Below are 18,139 nucleotides of genomic sequence, written 5' to 3'. Positions count from 1 at the left end.
CGTTAACTCATCCCTGTGCATGTCTATCTTTGTACACTCCCCAGATCGCAAGTTTAGCCGACACAAGTTCTCTGAGTCGCCCATGAACATTTGTAAAGATATATATAAATATTTAAATTACTTTTCTTGTAGGCTTTCAACTATATATATGTTAAATCCCTACCTTCTAACAATGCTGGTGTTCAATAAAGACAGTTGCTACGTGTTCTACTATTTACTCTAGTTTCATGATGTGCTACACACACACACACACACACACCATGTGTAAACATAGAAGGTGGCAAAAAGAGCAAGCAGAGACTCAAAAGAGGCAGTATCAAAGCTAGCGAGTGTGAATCATCCATATGAGTTCACGGCCTTCAAATTATAAAAAAGTCAGAGTTCCTCTCTAATGTTGTGGGAAAAGGCTCTACCTGCACAATAGTTCAAAAGCCTCCTTTGTGTGTGCCGGCATCTGTGTGTTTTCTTCCAGTTTGAGCGACTTCTGTCAGGTTTTCTGCTTGTGAAAAAAAAAATGTAATGATAAAACAGAGAGAGCAGCAGCTGCCTGCTGGCGTCTCCATCCGGGCTCTGTGGGTTCTGTTGACTCTTTATTATTCGAGTCATTTAAAAGGAGGTCACGTTCACTGCGTAACACCACAATACATAATCAGACAGGATGCATTTACAGTGATGCCTGCGCCGGTTTGTCAGCCTGAATCAATGCAAGTCGGAGCCCCAGGTGGAGAAGTAATAGCTGTAGAGACGAGGATATAAAGGGAGGAGGTGACATGGGTGCAGAATGCCAGTGCATTCCCACTCTATGCTGTTATTGTCTGGGCCGGTTTATGACAGATGGTGTTATCTCACACACACACACACACACACACACACACACACACACACACACACACACACACACACACGCAGTCAATGTTTTACGACGCTGGGACAAAGCTGCACCATTGATAATGCATTTCAAAATGGCAAAAAGAATGCATGATGGCAAAATGGTAAATAACAGGGGTTTAGTTTTTTGTTTCTATAGCAATGCATTATTGCACAAGAGTACAACTACTTGCAGTGCATCTTTTAATTCACTCTGAACAATGCTTCTAGCCAATGTAATAACAAAACATAAGGGATCAAAGCTAATCTGCAACAGTTAAAACCACTTTCCTTTCCAACTTGGTGTTTCTTTATCACATTCAGGTTCTTCTACAAGGAGCAGAGGAGCGGCCTCTCATCGTTTTACTCCTCAGAGCATTTTCATCCAAAATCATCTCTTCAAATCAAACTTCATCTTAATATCCAACACCTATTGCACCTGACCTCGCTGCAGGTCTGGAAACACTTCATGAAGCCACATTGAAGAAAATGGAGCCAGGAGGTTGATCGAAATGTCTACAGTCTGTAACGACAGGAAGTCCAATACGATGTAAAACTTTTTTGGGGGGTCTACGAAAGGAAATGTTGAGTTCAGTTCTGGGCTTTTTGTCTGGCAGTTGCTAGGCTACAGAATAATACACACGTATAGGCAGATCCGAACTTCAATCGGTGGCTGATGTGGAAGATTCAGCCTCATATATAATCAAACTGTATGGCTGTGAGTGAAGATGTAACAGAGTGATGTGTGTGAAGCAAAAGCAGCTCTCTAAATTGGCTCTTTGATGGTTGCTGCATCTCACTGGAGGGAACCAGCAACAACAAATAAGCATGAACATACATACTGTGTACACAACACACACACACACACACACACACACACACAGGGCTGCACATATGCAAACACACCACTCAGAGAAGTAACTTAATCACACTTTTGTTTGTCATTACTGGATATTAAACATGTAATCCCTGTGAAAGACGTCTCCGTTGACCCCGGCATCAAAATAATAAGCAGCTTGATCGAAACGAGCCGGAAAATGAAATCGATGCATCGCCTCTGCTTGAGTTTCTGTAAATTGACAAACGGACAAGAATGAATCAGAAGTTTGACATCAGCATAATGTGACGGGGCGGTCGATGCATTACAATGCGGCGCTCTGTTATCACTGCGTTAAGAGTGCAACGTTCTCCTATTCAGCCTTCAGTGTGCAATATTTGTGATGGGTCTAATTAAATGTGTGCATCATTATAGTGCAGTGCTGATGTTCTCTTCACATGGAAGTAAGTTTTAACATCCAGAACACACTAAAGCTAGAAAATGCACATCTTCAACCCAGAGATGCACGCAACGAATTCTGCCATTTGTGTAGAAGTGGATTGAACAGTCTGAGGTCTCAGAGGGACTATAACTCCTGCTGACTGAGCCCCACGGTCACGAATATACCAAACTCTGCCAACTTCTAAGCCCCGTCTCTCCAGTCTCTCTCCTCTGAAGCTGTAACCCTGCTTCTCCCCTGCTTCTCTGCTAACACCTCTTCCTCCTCTGTCCTGATCCCCGTTCAGTCCCAGGAACATTCAAGGCCTTCTTCTGCTCAGCTGCCGTCCCGACTGTCCCCATCACTCCCCGTCAACCCACACATCCACATGAGCTATACTACGACTACTACAGCTGCTACAGGAACACCCTATTCTCCCTTTAGTGATTAGCAACCTCTGCTGCTTCCATCTGTTGGATCCTGAGAAGGAATTGGATGTGGAAGCCACAGTGATATTTAATGCTGATGGAGTTTGGTTGAGGTATTGGTGTGAATACAAGTCTTATCTTATAGGCTTCAAAGACGCAACGCTGCTATTTTGTTGTTGAATGCTCAGCTAAGACTGAGTCATTGTATCTCCTCTTCCTCTTAAAACAGCCGACGTTGACACACTGATTAAAAACCTGTCGATTGTGTTTCCCTCTGTCGTATTGGAGGAAGTCTGTAAATGTCTACTAGCCAGCCCTTTTCACAGCAAGCATTTTTGACGAGGAGGAAAAGGAAAAGCACAGGTGTTACTAATTACATTAACGATGGTTCTGTTCTATTCAAGTGAGTTTGGTTAAAGAGCCAGCACGCACAACAGCAGGACCCTGAAACGGAAGTCAGCCATCGTTTATTTTATTATTTACACCTGTGGTCTTCCTGCTGTGACGTGTCAAATTGTCTGCTGTGAAAAAAGGCCTATTTTAAATTTCAACATTTTTTTTATTTGATCATTTTTACAAATATTTTCTGCTGGATTTTCTTTGAGTCATCCCATCACCCATTACTCTCAATAAAAGATTTTTGGTGAAACTATTCCAAACTATCAAATCAATGCTGAGCTCGTGTCTCCACGTTCTTGGCTTTCATCTCTCTCTTTTTTCGTGGTGTTCTAGTGCGACCTAGTGGCCACCAGCCAGAACTGCAGCTGCATAACTCTAGCACAGCGTGACACCGTTTAGACTGGATTTAGGGTTAGAAATAGGATCCTGATGAACTTATAGGCGGAATTAACATCCTAAGACGTTAACAAATGTGTAACAAAAGGTGCATTAATAAATGAAGATTTGCATAAAACCACATGAGCTTAAAATACATCACAAACACATAAAAACCAGAACCAAATGCTGAATGTATTACTTCAAACAATATAAAACGATCAGAAAAATAAGACATTAAAGTAACTATTCTTACAATCTAAATTTCTACAATCCAATTGCATAACCCATTGGCAAAATAAGTGATTTAAATACGGAATAAATCACACTAAACCCTCCATTGCTTCCCAGTTAAAACAGTAACGTAGCAAACTTCAACATAAACTGACCAGCCATTCCAATTTCCTTGACCCACAAGGAGCAGGATCATGAAGATGTGCACTAAAAAATCTATTTATAATTTGTAAAAATCTAATTTAGTGTGTATGTGAGTCATTTTCCCATCACACTCTATTGTTTTCCAGCCTTGTATTCATTCATCTTACCTTGCACACTCGTTTTTTCCTGGACAACAAAAGCCTATATTGTGTCGCACTGGGTAAATCGAATGGATTAGCATGAAAGTGAATGTAGGCGTTATGGCATAAAGAGTGTCTTATCGCACTTGACCCTGAGCAACAGCAAAGAACTGAACAGGTGAGATCAAAAATACAACAACACTCGGAAAAGGGTGGTTGTATTTTTGAAAAGCCAGTCAAAGTGGAAACAATGAAAAATGAATGTGTGTCTTTTGTAGTGATGGCTGCAAACAAAAGGCAGGGAGCAGATAGAGCGGTATTAGTGTGACACGTGTGTAATGTATGCTGATACATCGTGTGTCAAAGCCCTGCAGGACAACAACCACAACCACGCCTCCAGACTTCCAGACTGTCAGGACATCTGTCATCACTGACAGTCATATGCCCTGCCATGTGTGTGCGTGTGTGTCTTTGTATGCATGTGTGTGTGTGTGTGTGTGTGTGTGTGTGTGTGTGTGTGTGTGTGTGTGTGTGTGTGTGTGTGTGTGTGTGTGTGTGTGTGACAGAGAGAGAAAAAGGATGGGTGGATCTTTTGGCAGCGGGTCATTCCAGAGAACATGGGAACAGCCGTGCTTCTTAAACATTCATGTCTGGTATCCTCTGCGGCACTTTTTGTTTTTGTTGTCAAAGGAGCTGAACCAGGGCAGCCATGTCAGATGAAACAAGTGTGCAGACAGTATAAGAGCACGGAAACGTGTATGAGACTCTGTTCAGACTTTCAAAACTCATTTTGTCACCTGAGCTGAAGCTGGCGCAGCTCATTCTCAAGAACTACAAAACCAAATATGTAATTCCTGACAGTCATTTTCTGGTCTAGTCCAGTTTGACTCAAGTGCGCTGACACACACACACAAATGTGAATTCCCTCCTTAAAAGGTCTATTCTTTTTACTGTAAATATCGTGAATAACATTGACTTTACAGTGCCTTTTCTTTCATTTAAAACGACTTAATTAAAATAAGAGGGTTTTACCCTTTTAATCAACTTTGCTGAGGCCTTTTGAGGAACAATGGGACAAGATGACAATCATTTCACAGAATGCTGGCAGTTGTGATGGACGTATGCATGTCTGCTCTTATGACACTAGAGGGAGCAGTTTACACATACTTGGATAAAGTCTCACAGGGAAGAATTGGGGGGTGGTTGTATGGGAGAACCAGAGTTAAATAGGACAGAATGTGTTTGTTTTTGAAGTCAATTTAACTGTGACACTGTGTGCTGTTTATTCCCTGTTGTGAGAGACTGAGGAGAGGGTACAAGTGCAGCAGGTCAAAGGAATCCAGTCTTTATGGAACCAACAACCCTTGTCAATCTGATGGTACACTTCATTAAGAAAGTAGGTAAATCACAGAAAGATTCTTAAGCATTGAAACACACTGGGGCTGAATTATTAGGGGGAAACATATATGTATGACTCAAATATGTCCAGCTTGGTTTTCCTTGTCCCAGGCCGTTCTTTTTATTTCTGTGTTGAGTGAGATGCAAAAATTGAATTCAGGTTAAATTCCTTCTATGTCCATACTTGGCCAATAAAGCTGATTCTGATTCTGAAGAATTAAAGTCTATCTCATGAAACAAACTCTATATGATGAATGTGTGATAAGTGATCTCATGTTAAATAACTGGACGACAACAAAATTGACAACATCCCTATTTTGCACATTTCTTTCAGCATCTCTGAGAACATATATTTTAAAATAATTGAATTCAATTTTTATGATTTATTGGAATAAACAGGTGTTTAAATTATTTGGATTTCCAATATGTTCATAAATATCACAGCATATTAATATTACCTTAATACAATATGCTGTCAATGAATCGGCCACAATATGATGCAATGTGATGTGATGACAAACCAGCGATATGTTTTGATGCTGAACCCTCACATTCAAGCATTGGGTTGTGGTTGTTCATCCATATAGCACAGCTGGCCTGTATAACATGAACAGTAAGAACAGAGCAGTGTTGGTTGGTATACTGTGATCACACTCACATATGTCCATGTGCTGAAATCCCACCATTCTGTAATATTACTCCAACTACTGTTTTGGTCAAGAATTCCTAACTTGGCACCCTTTACCAAAGTCCTGCTGTAATGTAGTAGTAGTGTCATGCAAGACAAGTGAACAATCTAAGCTCATTCCTTATCATAACAATGCAAGCAAATACACACACAGATGACAAATCAAAAGGAAAAACATAAATAGATGAGCAGGAAAAAAACAAAGCACAGACTTCCACAGAAGGCACAAGGGAGTCACTGAACGCTGTTCATCCCTCTGGCAGAAATAAACAGAATTCAATCTATGCCGAGGAGGCTTGAAGCTGTTTTCTGAAGGCTTGTGGTGGCCCAATACTTTTATTGTTTGGTTCATGGATAACATTATATACAGCCTGTTTATATGATACAACATTGACAGGAATATGTTTTGTTGTCTTTGGGGTTTACAGAGTCCACCAGCCTTTATCAATGTCTGACATTAAGAAGTGGAAGATAGGAGAGAGATGTCATTGATATATGTCTTTGCTTTAATTGGTCACCTGGAATCACAGTGAATTGAAGTCACCCTTCTCTATATGTTTTACCATAGTGTACAACGGCCTCCACGAAAGGGTTTTGCTAACTGGTTGTGCTTTTATTTTGGAAATTTCCGAGACACACGATACATAAAACATGTGTTCTTTGTATCTATTTGCTGCTGTCAGCCCGCCCTATAGCTCTTCTTAACAGTAGTGGAGTCTTCACAGGGGTTCCCCATTCACAAAGACTGACTGACTTTACAGAGGGCGGGGGGAGGAAGAGAGGAAGGGAGAGAGAGAGAGAGAGAGGGAGAGAGAGACGGAGGGAGAGAGAGGGAGAGTTGAGACATCCCTTCCTCACTTGGCTGCATTCGGTTTACCGACACCGGAGAAGCGACCATGCTGTGGAAACTAGTTGAGAATGTCAAGTATGAAGATATTTATGAGGTAACGTTGCCGTCCATGTGTTTGTGGTCTTCCGGACTTATTAGAGATGCCGCTTTTGGGGAGCAATGAAGTGTTGAGTTAAGTGGTGTTCTGCAGGAGGCCTGTTATTCTGTGATGTGGTGACTGAATATGAATTGGAGGACATTTCGCTGTACATCACAAGATATTTCACTCGTTTACGCTCGAATGTTTCAAAGTGTTTGTCATATATTTGTGTTGTGTTTTCGGCTGTCGCGTTTTAGATCATATGGTAAAACGGGGAGGAAAAAATGACAGTGGATAGAGACGATTTTTTATTTCACCTTTTCCAGAATGTACACATATGGGATATATCTTGAATATGGCATTACGTCTTTTGTGCAAATGTATGTTCAAAAGTAACATAAAACAATTAAAAAATGTATATTTTAGCTCCATACATATATCTATAATGATATTTAGAAAATGACCAGTGATGTTGCAAATTATGAATCCAAAAATAGTCGAATTACAAATATTTGAAAATACAGCAAAAGAAGAAGAAAATAAGTGAGAATCGCTGGGTCAGAGGAGGAGGGTGATGATGTGTCAGAAGTATGTAAATCGTTTGGCTGTCATCCCAGAACAATCATTTGTACAAAAACGAGCGAGGGGAAGGGGAGAAATGCCGCCGCGCGCGGGGGTGAAACACTGCTCCGGCTCGCGCTGAATGGGGGCTCGAGCACAAAGCCAATGAAGAAAAGGCAGCTCGCGAGGCCCCTCGGCTCAGCCCGGTGGGAAACCCTCGTCTCGTGCCGCACATGGCTTTTATCCCACGGCGCGAGGGAGGGGGAGGCAATAATGTTGTTAAACAAGTCATCCAAGAGAGGCGAAGATGGACCGCTATAGTCTACGATATGAAGTTGAATCGCTTCTTTTGACTCGTGACACCGTTCACGCGAACCCCCTTTGCTCCCCGCGGTGTCTCGGGTGGGTTTTTCAGCAGGCCAATAAAAGGCAGCTGCAACACTTCATGAGCCACCATTTAGTCAGTGTGTAATCTTCAGTGTGCGAGTGTTATTGCAAGGCTGAAGTTTAGCTTAAATATATTTTGGTGACACCGGAATAGGATGTGTTCAATCATGGTGTCCGTGCGTAAAAGTAAACTGCGGTTGACTTAGGTGGAAGCCTTCTCCACATTGTCTTGCATTGGCACGAGGCTGAGTGTGCCCTTGACCCTGGTGGGAAAATAGTGACCCGATGAGCTTTACAGGACCCCATGTTCATATTGCTATCCATCACATTGACTTATGTTGTTTTTATAACGTTAAAGTATGTTTGCGCAGAAACGGTTTGCGCAAAAGTGTCTCCAATAATGCCCCAAAGTGAGCTTTTTTTGGTCATGGGGAATTCCTCGCAGGTCTGGTCACCTTGTTCTTGAGAGAGAGAGAGAGAGAGAGAGAGAGAGAGAGAGAGAGAGAGAGAGAGAGAGAGAGAGAGAGAGAGAGAGAGAGAGAGAGAGAGAGAGAGTCCTCTCTCTATCTCCTGCTGTTCGCGCGTCGTTTCGGCTCTCCACGGAATTTCAACGTCACTCACGGTTACGCGAGAGGCTTCACGCTCCATGTGCCGCCAGTCCCCTGCCTGGCGCACATTAATATTCCTGTAAGTCTCAGTCATGAATAACAATTACACCGTATACCGGGGGTAGAGGCGGACGCTATCGGTGCTCACACTCAGAGCGGCGGCAGCTCCGGGCGGAAGCTGTAGACCAGGCCGCGCCTGCAGATACGAACGCGCTGCTTTTACCTGGAATTAGTTTTGGCTATCTCGGGCCAACACTATCTTCACCCTACTGCTGATACCAACAGAGGGTTTACAAATGTTAGTTCACTCCTACTCCACTGCGGTGAGTTTCCTTTCCTCACAATGTATATCACAATTTGTTTGCGCAAATGGTGAAGCCGTAGACATTGCTAGGAGGTTTTCGTTCTGGGTCATTTTAAATCAGGCTATAACCTTTTTCTTCTTCCACGCTCCTCTAAGGCATTGGACCTCCTGAACTAAAAAAACAGTGAGGCTACTTTGGCTACATCACCAGGGGCAATGCACTAATAAATGCACCGTGGTGCTATACAGGCCTCTGTGTGTTTGTATTTCGTTAAAATGTGATTCCAATAGCAAGGAGTTGATTTGTTCTATTCTTCTCTGCACCCTCTTCAAGGACCGGCATGACGGTGTCTCGAGCCACAGCTCGCGCTTGTCCCAGCTGGGCTCGGTATCGCATGCGGGACCCTACTCCAGCGCCCCGCCGCTGTCTCATGCGCCATCCTCGGACTTCCAGCCTCCGTACTTTCCGCCACCATACCAGCCGCTCGCTCACTACCAGAGCCAGGACCCGTACTCCCACGTCAGCGATCCGTACTCCCTGAACTCCCTGCACCAGAGCCAGCAGAGCGCATGGGGGGCGCGGCAGCGGCAGGACGCCGGGGAGCGTATGGACAGCTCGGCTCTGCTGGCGCAACCGCGTGTCTCGCTGCCTCAGCTGTCCGGGCTGGACCCACGGCGGGACTACGGTGTGCGGCGGCCAGACGTGCTGCTGCACTCCGCTCACCCGGGACTGGAGTCCGGTATGGGCGACGGACTGCTGGGGCTGCACGGTATGGAGGATATTCAGGTGAGTCAAAGATCACAGCTGAGATTTAAGTGGATGTAGCACATTTTCCAGCTCCAGTTATGTTGTTGTTTTGTAAAATGTATTTATTTTAAATATTGAGATCACTTTATCCGAGAAAGGTAAACTGCAAGTGTGTTGGACAAAATGGGGGGAATATGGCACTGCAATTATATTCAAATGTATTGTGTTTAATCTCAATAGCAGATATAAAAGGCGATTAATTCATTGTAATTATAAATGTAACAATGTACAGTAAAGCACTTTTATGTTTGACTAAAACGAACATGTTTACTCCAGGTATATAAAACATTTAGCATGTAAGTTTTGGAAAAACCACAACGAAATTAAAATAAAAGGAAAAATGACAAATAGAATGAGAAAAATTGCAGTGTAAGAAACGGATTGGTAATATCTGACAGTCGTCTTCTTCATTGTCTCGTTGCCTTTTAGAGTTAAGGTCAGTGAACTCACAGCAGCTCCCTCAGGGCTGGACTCTCACAGCAGCTGTAGCCTGAACGCAAATGGCCCAAAGCTAAACACACTGTCTTCAGAGAGCTCAGACATCTTCTTTGATGAGAGGATGCTGATATGTGGAACAATTCACTTATCCATAATTGCTGCATGGAGCTCAAATGTTGCTTCTACGAATTCAAGTTCACCTCCCTTCACTGACATAATGGTTAATTAAAACAGCAAATCATGGAGAATATGTTGCAATATTTGTTCAACTTTGATAATAAAATAGCCTTTGTGTTTTTGTACCTTCCTCAAAAAATGTAATTTATGAATAATTATGGTTTACTCAATTTGTTATTATTATTTTTAAATGATTATTACTGCTATTATTATTATTATTATTATTATTATTATTATTATTATTATTATTATTAATAATATCATAAACATGCTAATTTAATTGTTGTGATTGAATTCATAGAATTCGAAGGCTGTCATTTTTGTTTTGGTTTTTGCTGCCATGCACAAAAAAGACCTGGTGAAATAGACTTTATAGTCAGCTGTGTGGGATTTCATCTTCCCTCGTTTCCCCTCAGGGCATCACGAATTGTTAGCCATTTAACCTCCACATTAGATTCTCATTTCTGGCTTTCCTTATTTGTGTCATGCATTTATTAACCCCATTTAAATCATTTCTCTGTTTTTTACGAGCGTGCGCAGCAGCAGGGTCTATTCAATGAGGCATTTATTGAGATTGATGAATGAGGCTTTGCATTTGTGAGAGTATTCTTCGAGCCTATGAGTCACAACTCAGACCTGAAATGAATCCTGCGGAATTTTGTAAAAAAATTAACTAAAGTTTCACATGGTCTTAATGGGTTATTATCACTGTGTGGATCTGCTTGTTTAAAGCAGACTACAATGATTATTATTTATCTTGGTTTTAACAGACAATTGATGACACCAACGGAACGAACATCCTGGATCAATCAGTAATTAAGAAAGGTAACACTCTCTCTCTCTCTCTCTGTCTCTCTCTCACACACACACACACACACACACACACACACACACACACACACACACACACACACACACACACACACACATATCCTCATATCTTGTTTCTTTACTCCTTGTTATATACTGTCTTTTTATAAATTATGATATGATTATATTATTATTTATGTATAAAAAAAAGGCAGGACTTGGATCTAAACTAGAACCATATACGCGACACATCTCCATGGTTTGGTTCTGTTGAAGGTCGCTCCCCGGTCCAAGCAGGCGCACATTGTTTTCGGGTGTCCGGGATGAGGAGTTCGAGGCCGGGTTAACGATCCCCGTATATTGACTACAGCAGGCAGTGTGTCGCTGACAGGCTGCCATGCTCCCGCCCTGATGATGTGCGGTGATTTAGTTACGGGATGTTGAGTGACTGAGCTCCCCGCGGGGCATTTAAGCCGCTGATGTAATAAATGGCACCGCTCACGGAGATCTCGTGAGCTCGTTTAGAGCTAATCTGCGGTATTATCCCCCGTGGAGCCATCAAAAAAAAAACTCACACTGGCCCCTACGCATGCATGCATGGGACTAGCTGGCTTTTTTCTTTTCTTTTCTTTTTTCTTACGCCATTAGCGCGAGCATTAACACGCGGGATGAAGCAACATCCAGTGCTGGTGGTGGGAGTTAAACCGGCCGTGGAGAAAAGACGGGGAGGTGGTTAATGCGATTGCGAGAGCGCGAGCCAATCAACAATCGATAATATTGTAATGAGAATGTCGCGCGACATTAAATAACAGCAAACGCTCTGCGCGTGGGCGCTTCATTAGGCCAGGGCCGCCCTCAGAGCGCGCGTGGTGTTATACGTTGAAGTAAAGTTTGACAGAAGAGATTTAAAACATAAGTGGATGCTGGTACTTGTATTTATATATATATATATATATATATATATATATATATATATATATATATATATATATATATATATATATATATATATATATATATTTATAGATATATATATAATAAAACAAAGCGTGTTATGTAAGAGAAGCACTCACATCGCATCTCTGACCTTCCCTCTTTCAGTTCCCATGCCACACAAGAACATGGGCTCTCTGATGCTCGGCAAGGACGGACTGATGGGCGGAATCATCGTGAACATAAACGAGGTGTTCTGCTCGGTACCGGGCCGCCTGTCGCTGCTCAGCTCCACCTCCAAGTACAAAGTGACCGTAGGGGAGGTGCAGAGGAGGCTGTCCCCACCCGAGTGCCTCAACGCCTCCTTGTTGGGGGGCGTGTTGAGAAGGTAGGACTTCCGCGTCGGTGCATGCTGACGCATGCAGGAATAACTCTCTGGATGTATGAAAAAGCTTCTGGCCTGGGATCTATTAATTAAATCCTGAGCTGTGTGAAAAAGGCCCTTTGTATCTGTGCCATTTACCTCATATAGACACTTAACATTACAATCTGTGGAGAGCAGAGGTTGACGCCTGAAGTTCAAACTCTGAAGCGAATGTTGGCAAGTTGTTAATATAACGCTCTGTGAGAGGATATTTCGAGTATAATGTATTTTTTTCATTCAAAATATACCCTTTTTTAACATGCAATGTACATCAATTAGTTTTCTTTTTTCTACAGAGCAAAGTCCAAAAACGGTGGGAAATGTCTGAGAGAAAAGCTGGAGAAGATTGGACTCAATTTACCTGCTGGAAGACGCAAAGCTGCCAATGTCACATTACTAACATCTCTTGTTGAAGGTGATTGATGTGCTGTTTTTATGTTTAACTCCATCAATACAGAAACTGCAGAAATATACTCTTTACCCGGATATAGACTAATTGGGGAAGTTGTGGCTCTAGAAACCCAAAATGTTCTCTGCTCAATATGACAATGATTTCAGCATCAGCAACAATAAGCACAGCTATACTGCAAAGGTCACAACCAACAAATGACAATCACCCTATATTCATAAAGTGACTGCTGGGATATAATATCAGGAAAATAAATACTCAATGTTGAAGAGTGGAGAGAGGAGGACTGGGGTTATTAGATTTAATTAAATGGTTAATTCATTGATTAAAGGCTGCAGGTTGGGCCTAGATGTATGGCAGCAATTTGGCTATTTTCAATGTAGGCCTTGTTTGTCACTCATAATCTGGTCATTTCAATTAAGACAACAAGGTAGCCTAATATATATATAGGGAGAATTATTTATTTCTAAATTTTAAAATGTATAGTTCAATTATTGGTATTCACACCCAGGATTTGCGCATCTACTCAGAAGGTCTTGAAGGTACTTAAAACAAGCGTGCTAACTTGTCAGACATTTATAAGTTAGTGTTGTGTTGTGGTCACCCTTGCCTCAAAAGCGTCATAATTAAAAAGAAATAGTAATGACGAACACGAGCTAATAAGCACCTATCTACCTAATTTTCACAATTAAAAACAGGGATAAATGTAGCACTTTCTTATGTTTTTGCGTTACCTGAGAGGACGACAGCGGAGGGGAAATAGTGCGTAAAGGGTTAACGCTTCCGTTGGAACAGCTATTTGCATATAAAGAAAATAAGCGGATCAAAGCACATTAAGTAGTTCTTTATAAAAACAGAGACAAATAAACACGTAATGTTTTTGTGAAGCGGGGTTATTGTTTGCCTGCACCACATTTCCATCGACTCTAACCGCTCCTGCGCCGTCCCCCAGGTGAAGCGGTCCACCTGGCCCGGGATTTCGGTTACATCTGCGAGACGGAGTTCCCCACCAAAGCCGTGAGCGAGTACCTCAACCGGCAGCACGCGGACCCCAACGAGATGCACACGCGGAAAAACATGCTGCTGGCGACGAAGTGAGTTTGATGGACCGTTTGATTGGATTCTGCCCCCTTATAATCTTTATAGGATGTTGTCTGTCATAGAATATATAATACACGTCTGCAGTGAGGTACCGGTGGTAATGACATCATACCCCAGGAGTAGCCCGAGTTTAATCATTGAAATGAGCAATATAGAGCTTTAGACAGGTTCAACCAGAGCACAGCATCATGGAGAATAAAAAGGCAGAGCCCTGATACAATGCCGTATGTCTGTCAGCACAGACGAGCAAAGTGCTTGGTAACAAAAAGAACAAAAACATCCAGTCCAGCTCAAGATATTTCCACTTCAGACTGTCCTACTGCAGCAGATGTTCTCCTTATTTAAATGTACCAAAGATGCACAGCAGTCATACATTCATGGCTCAGTATCTTCCTGTTGAGACAAGGGTTACAGTTCCAGGGTGCCATGTGGAAACATTTTGTCGCTGTTGAATTGAATTACATAACTTCCACACACACACACACACACACACACACACACACACACACACACACACACACACACACACACACACACACACACACACACACACACACACACACACACACACACACACACACAGGGTGAAACACAGGACATTCGTCTTCTGTAAGTATCGTTACATTTCTGATAAATGAAATTATTGTGAAATTAAATCCTCCCATTTTCCCGGGGCCTCTGTGGCTCCTCTTTAAGACCCTTGAGGGGGGCAAACCTCTCCTATATCTTCTGCTCTGTACTCTCCAGCACACACAGTCCATTTTGCCACAGTGAACATGGCATTGACATTTAAAAAGGGAGCGTGAGATGTTCTTAACGAAACACATCTGACTCGATATGGATAACCTGTAATGTAAATGGCTGATTGGAAAATTGTCCCACTAAAAAACCAGGGCAGTTAAATTCAATCCAACCGATTAAGAAATGAGCAGGAATCCGCATTAAAAGTCACGAATCGTATAGTGACTAAACAAAAGTGGCAAGGCATTCATTTTCACCACCTGAATAACCTTTAGCTCAAGAATACATGAACCTTATTTGAAGCTGGACACTTTAATGTGGCCTGTATCAGCTCACAGACATTATTAAATACCAGCTCTGAGGATGCTAGTGTGTGCTTGACCTCTGCTTCTGCTCTTAGAAGCGATCCATTTTACCGGTTCTCCTCGTAAAGTTACTTATATTAATCCATTTTTATGGCCGTTAAACTGTGGAATTGAATCCGGGATCTTCTGATTACTTTTTAGCAAGCGAGCAACATAGATTTTCTTGAAAGGAACCAGGGCTAGGAGAATGTGGATTAAATCACAGAATTACTTTGGACTATTTTTACGACGACCAAAAAGAAAGAGAAAAAAAAGCCATTTGCCAATTAACGTGCGGTCCTGTTCCGTGTCCATTTATTCCCCTGAATGAGTTTTCTAGATGAAAAGGTTGCAAGCAGAGCTGCAAACTAACAGAGATCCCTTCAGGAAGCTTGTATTTCTAGCGTGCATAAACAGTGCTGTCTGCTGGCCTGTGTGTGTGTGTGTGTGTGCATCCCAATGTACTCAGTATGTACGGTGTGTTCGGTGGTGGATGTTTGATGCTCAGATTCAAACCTGTTCCAATACTGTGTGTCGGTGCTGCCTCTTAGAAATTCATTATTTAGCAGTGAAGTGTTTCAAGTCGTCAGAAAACAACAGCGAGAGCCTTGAGTGTAGCCCGCGGTGGCGGCTTCTCCTCTCTACTCCCCTGACCCCAGCTGGGCTCGGCCTGCACAGCCTGTCACTCATTTGCTGGAGCTCTGCCCTTAGGCCGCGCACAGGGTGTGTGTGTGTGTGTGTGTGTGTGTGTGCAAGTACAAATTTGAGAGAGAGGTCTCTTGAATATGTAATGTGGGGCCTAAAACCAGAGCAGGATTTTGCTGAAATTTAACAAGGAGAACAAGGTGAAGACGTGGTTTCATTTTAACGTTTCATTTTTCCATGTGAAGAATGAAGATCCACTCGATGACCTCTCGTCTCAAATTACATATTAGAGATGGGCTCTTAAGGTGGAGGCCTCAAACCAACAACATTCCTGCTCTGAAATGAGTTCAGTTTTACTTCAGTTTCCAGAAATCACTGGCTAGTGTTTTCATACAATGTTATGTGCTAATTGTTGGCTTTTAGTATTTCTGGTAGCATTTAAAGTATTGTGGAACGGTATTTTTTGTCATTCTTGAAGAAATGTGTCCAACATGAATGGTATGATGTTATATTGAGTCAGTGTTTCAGGTTGAGAGGGTGTCCAGTGGAGTCAGGAAGAGAAACACTTGTCCAAAGTGTCAACAATAAAACATGTGTAATGTCAGGCCTTCAGAATAAAAGAAAAAGCTTTGTATTAGATTTTCACAAAAAGAAAGGTATAAACTTCCTGCAGAAGACATGTTTTATAGGGAAGTAAAACTCTGTGCTTTTAATGAGGGAACTTCTGCTCTCTCGGTGCTGCCACTGTCCAGGTAACAGCATAGCAGCTGATTTCACAATTATTTACTATTTCCCCAATCGTTTAATTGCCAAGTTTGCACACACCAGGAATTTGGCTTGGTGATTGGCCCGTAACGATAAACACAGCGCAATAGTATAAGACATGATTAACGAATAAAAACATGAAACTTTATAATAGAGTCAACAAACAAACAAACTGAGAGCACGTCAAAGCAAGTCTGTTATTGAAGTGTCAAGTGTATATTTAAAGTGAAGACTTGTGCAGGGATATGTAAATGTCCTTGATTGTGAAGTGTCCCAGTCAGCAGGAGTCCTGGGCGTTGTATCAAGTTCATGTTTTTTCCTCTGACACATTTTTGGAAATCACATGAATTCAACGAAAGGGGGAAAGAAAGTTTGCTACACTGTGTTTCTTAAATCTTCATAGTTACACAGCATACAAGAATACAGTTCTGGGTGAATCCCTTCTGTCGTTGTTTTGTCCCCCCCCCCCCCCCCCCACTAAACTGCAACCTCTGTGCGCATGAAGCACTTTTTGGTTTGCACAATTGGTATCGCCAACACGACACAATTTCCAATCCTAACACACTGTAACACTATTGACACCACAATTGGTTTTTTTGAATCTGCTCTTCGACTTGTTTTTCCACAGGACATGAAGTCCTAAAAAAAACAAAATATGAGAGATATACCAAATGCAGCGTTAAGTGAATGTCCTTCTTTTTCCTCAGTGCAGTTAAAGCATGAAAGAAGTGTGTGATCTGTACCTGCTCTGCTGTCAGATTTTCTTGGATAGATTATATTCAGTTTCAGGTATTATTGCAGGAACATCTGCTACGAATGCAACTAAAACTATTACTCACTGTCTTACTTTGTTTTACCACAGAGGTATCTCAAAGGCGTTGCCTGCCGGTGGTTGATTTGGGTGCATTTCCTGAGTGTTTAAGTTGGGCAGAGCTATGCTGTATACTGTTTTGCTGACTGGGTTCGTATTGATAGTGATTTTAGTACTAAGTGAATATTGGTTACTTATTGTACTCTGATACTCTGCAATCACAAGTATGCCGTTATTAGTTTTTAAGGGAATTTGCTATCTTGTAGTCAAAATTCAGTATCGGCTTGTTTGTCATGTTTGGAAAACACTGAAATGACAGATACTGAACACTGCCACTACTATTTTGGGGAAACCCTAAGACGAGGCAGAGTTCCCTCCTGACGTCTTGTGTCTTCCCCCCCCTGCAGACAGCTGTGTAAGGAGTTCACAGACATGCTGGCCCAGGATAGGACTCCCCTGGGCAACTCCAGGCCCAGCCCCATCCTGGAGCCCGGCATCCAGAGCTGCCTCTCCCACTTCTCCTTCATCACGCACGGCTTCGGCTCGCCCGCCATCTGCGCCGCGCTCACCACCCTCCAGAACTACCTCACCGAGGCGCTCAAAGGACTCGACAAGATGTTTCTCAACAACCCTCCCAACAACCGGCACGGGGACGGCGGCAACAAGGCCGACAAAGAGGAGAAGCAGCGGAAATGAAGCTGGGGGGGGGTGTCGACGTCGACGACGGAGAGCCAAAACGGGAGGCAGACACACAGACAGAGGCGTCAACACCGTTAACTTCTAGCTTTACACCACTGCCACTGACCTGCCACACACAGGGCTGAGGTGGAGGAGGAGGAATGCTTGGTGGAGAGGAGAAAAAGGAAGAGGAAGACACCTGTGGGCCAGTGTCAGAGAACACAGAGGGATGTTTCATCTGTGTTACGTTCTTTTCATTCCCCTGAGGACATGATGGTTACTGTGTTACATCCATTACGCTCCCCCTGCCTGCATCCTGTGAGACTGAGATGCTGTG

General features: G+C 42.7%; 1 protein-coding gene across 1 annotated transcript; it reads left to right on the top strand.

Annotated features, from left to right (window-relative positions):
• Window positions 1-6,800: 6,800 nt before the first annotated feature.
• On the top strand, window positions 6,801-17,820 carry tfap2b (transcription factor AP-2 beta; the record flags this gene model as incomplete). Its single annotated transcript, XM_079290236.1, has 7 exons — window positions 6,801-6,873; window positions 9,053-9,505; window positions 10,912-10,966; window positions 12,053-12,272; window positions 12,605-12,723; window positions 13,670-13,811; window positions 17,532-17,820. The coding sequence occupies exons 1-7, from the start codon at window positions 6,826-6,828 to the stop codon at window positions 17,818-17,820; spliced, it is 1,326 nt and encodes a 441-aa protein (XP_079146362.1). The 5' UTR covers window positions 6,801-6,825.
• Between the last annotated feature and the right edge of the window lie 319 nt (window positions 17,821-18,139).

The sequence above is a fragment of the Melanostigma gelatinosum genome (assembly GCF_949748355.1).
Source record: "Melanostigma gelatinosum genome assembly, chromosome: 19".
Taxonomy (NCBI): domain Eukaryota; kingdom Metazoa; phylum Chordata; class Actinopteri; order Perciformes; family Zoarcidae; genus Melanostigma; species Melanostigma gelatinosum.
Note: the sequence above shows the minus strand (reverse complement) of the source record. Positions and strands in the feature narration are given on the sequence as shown.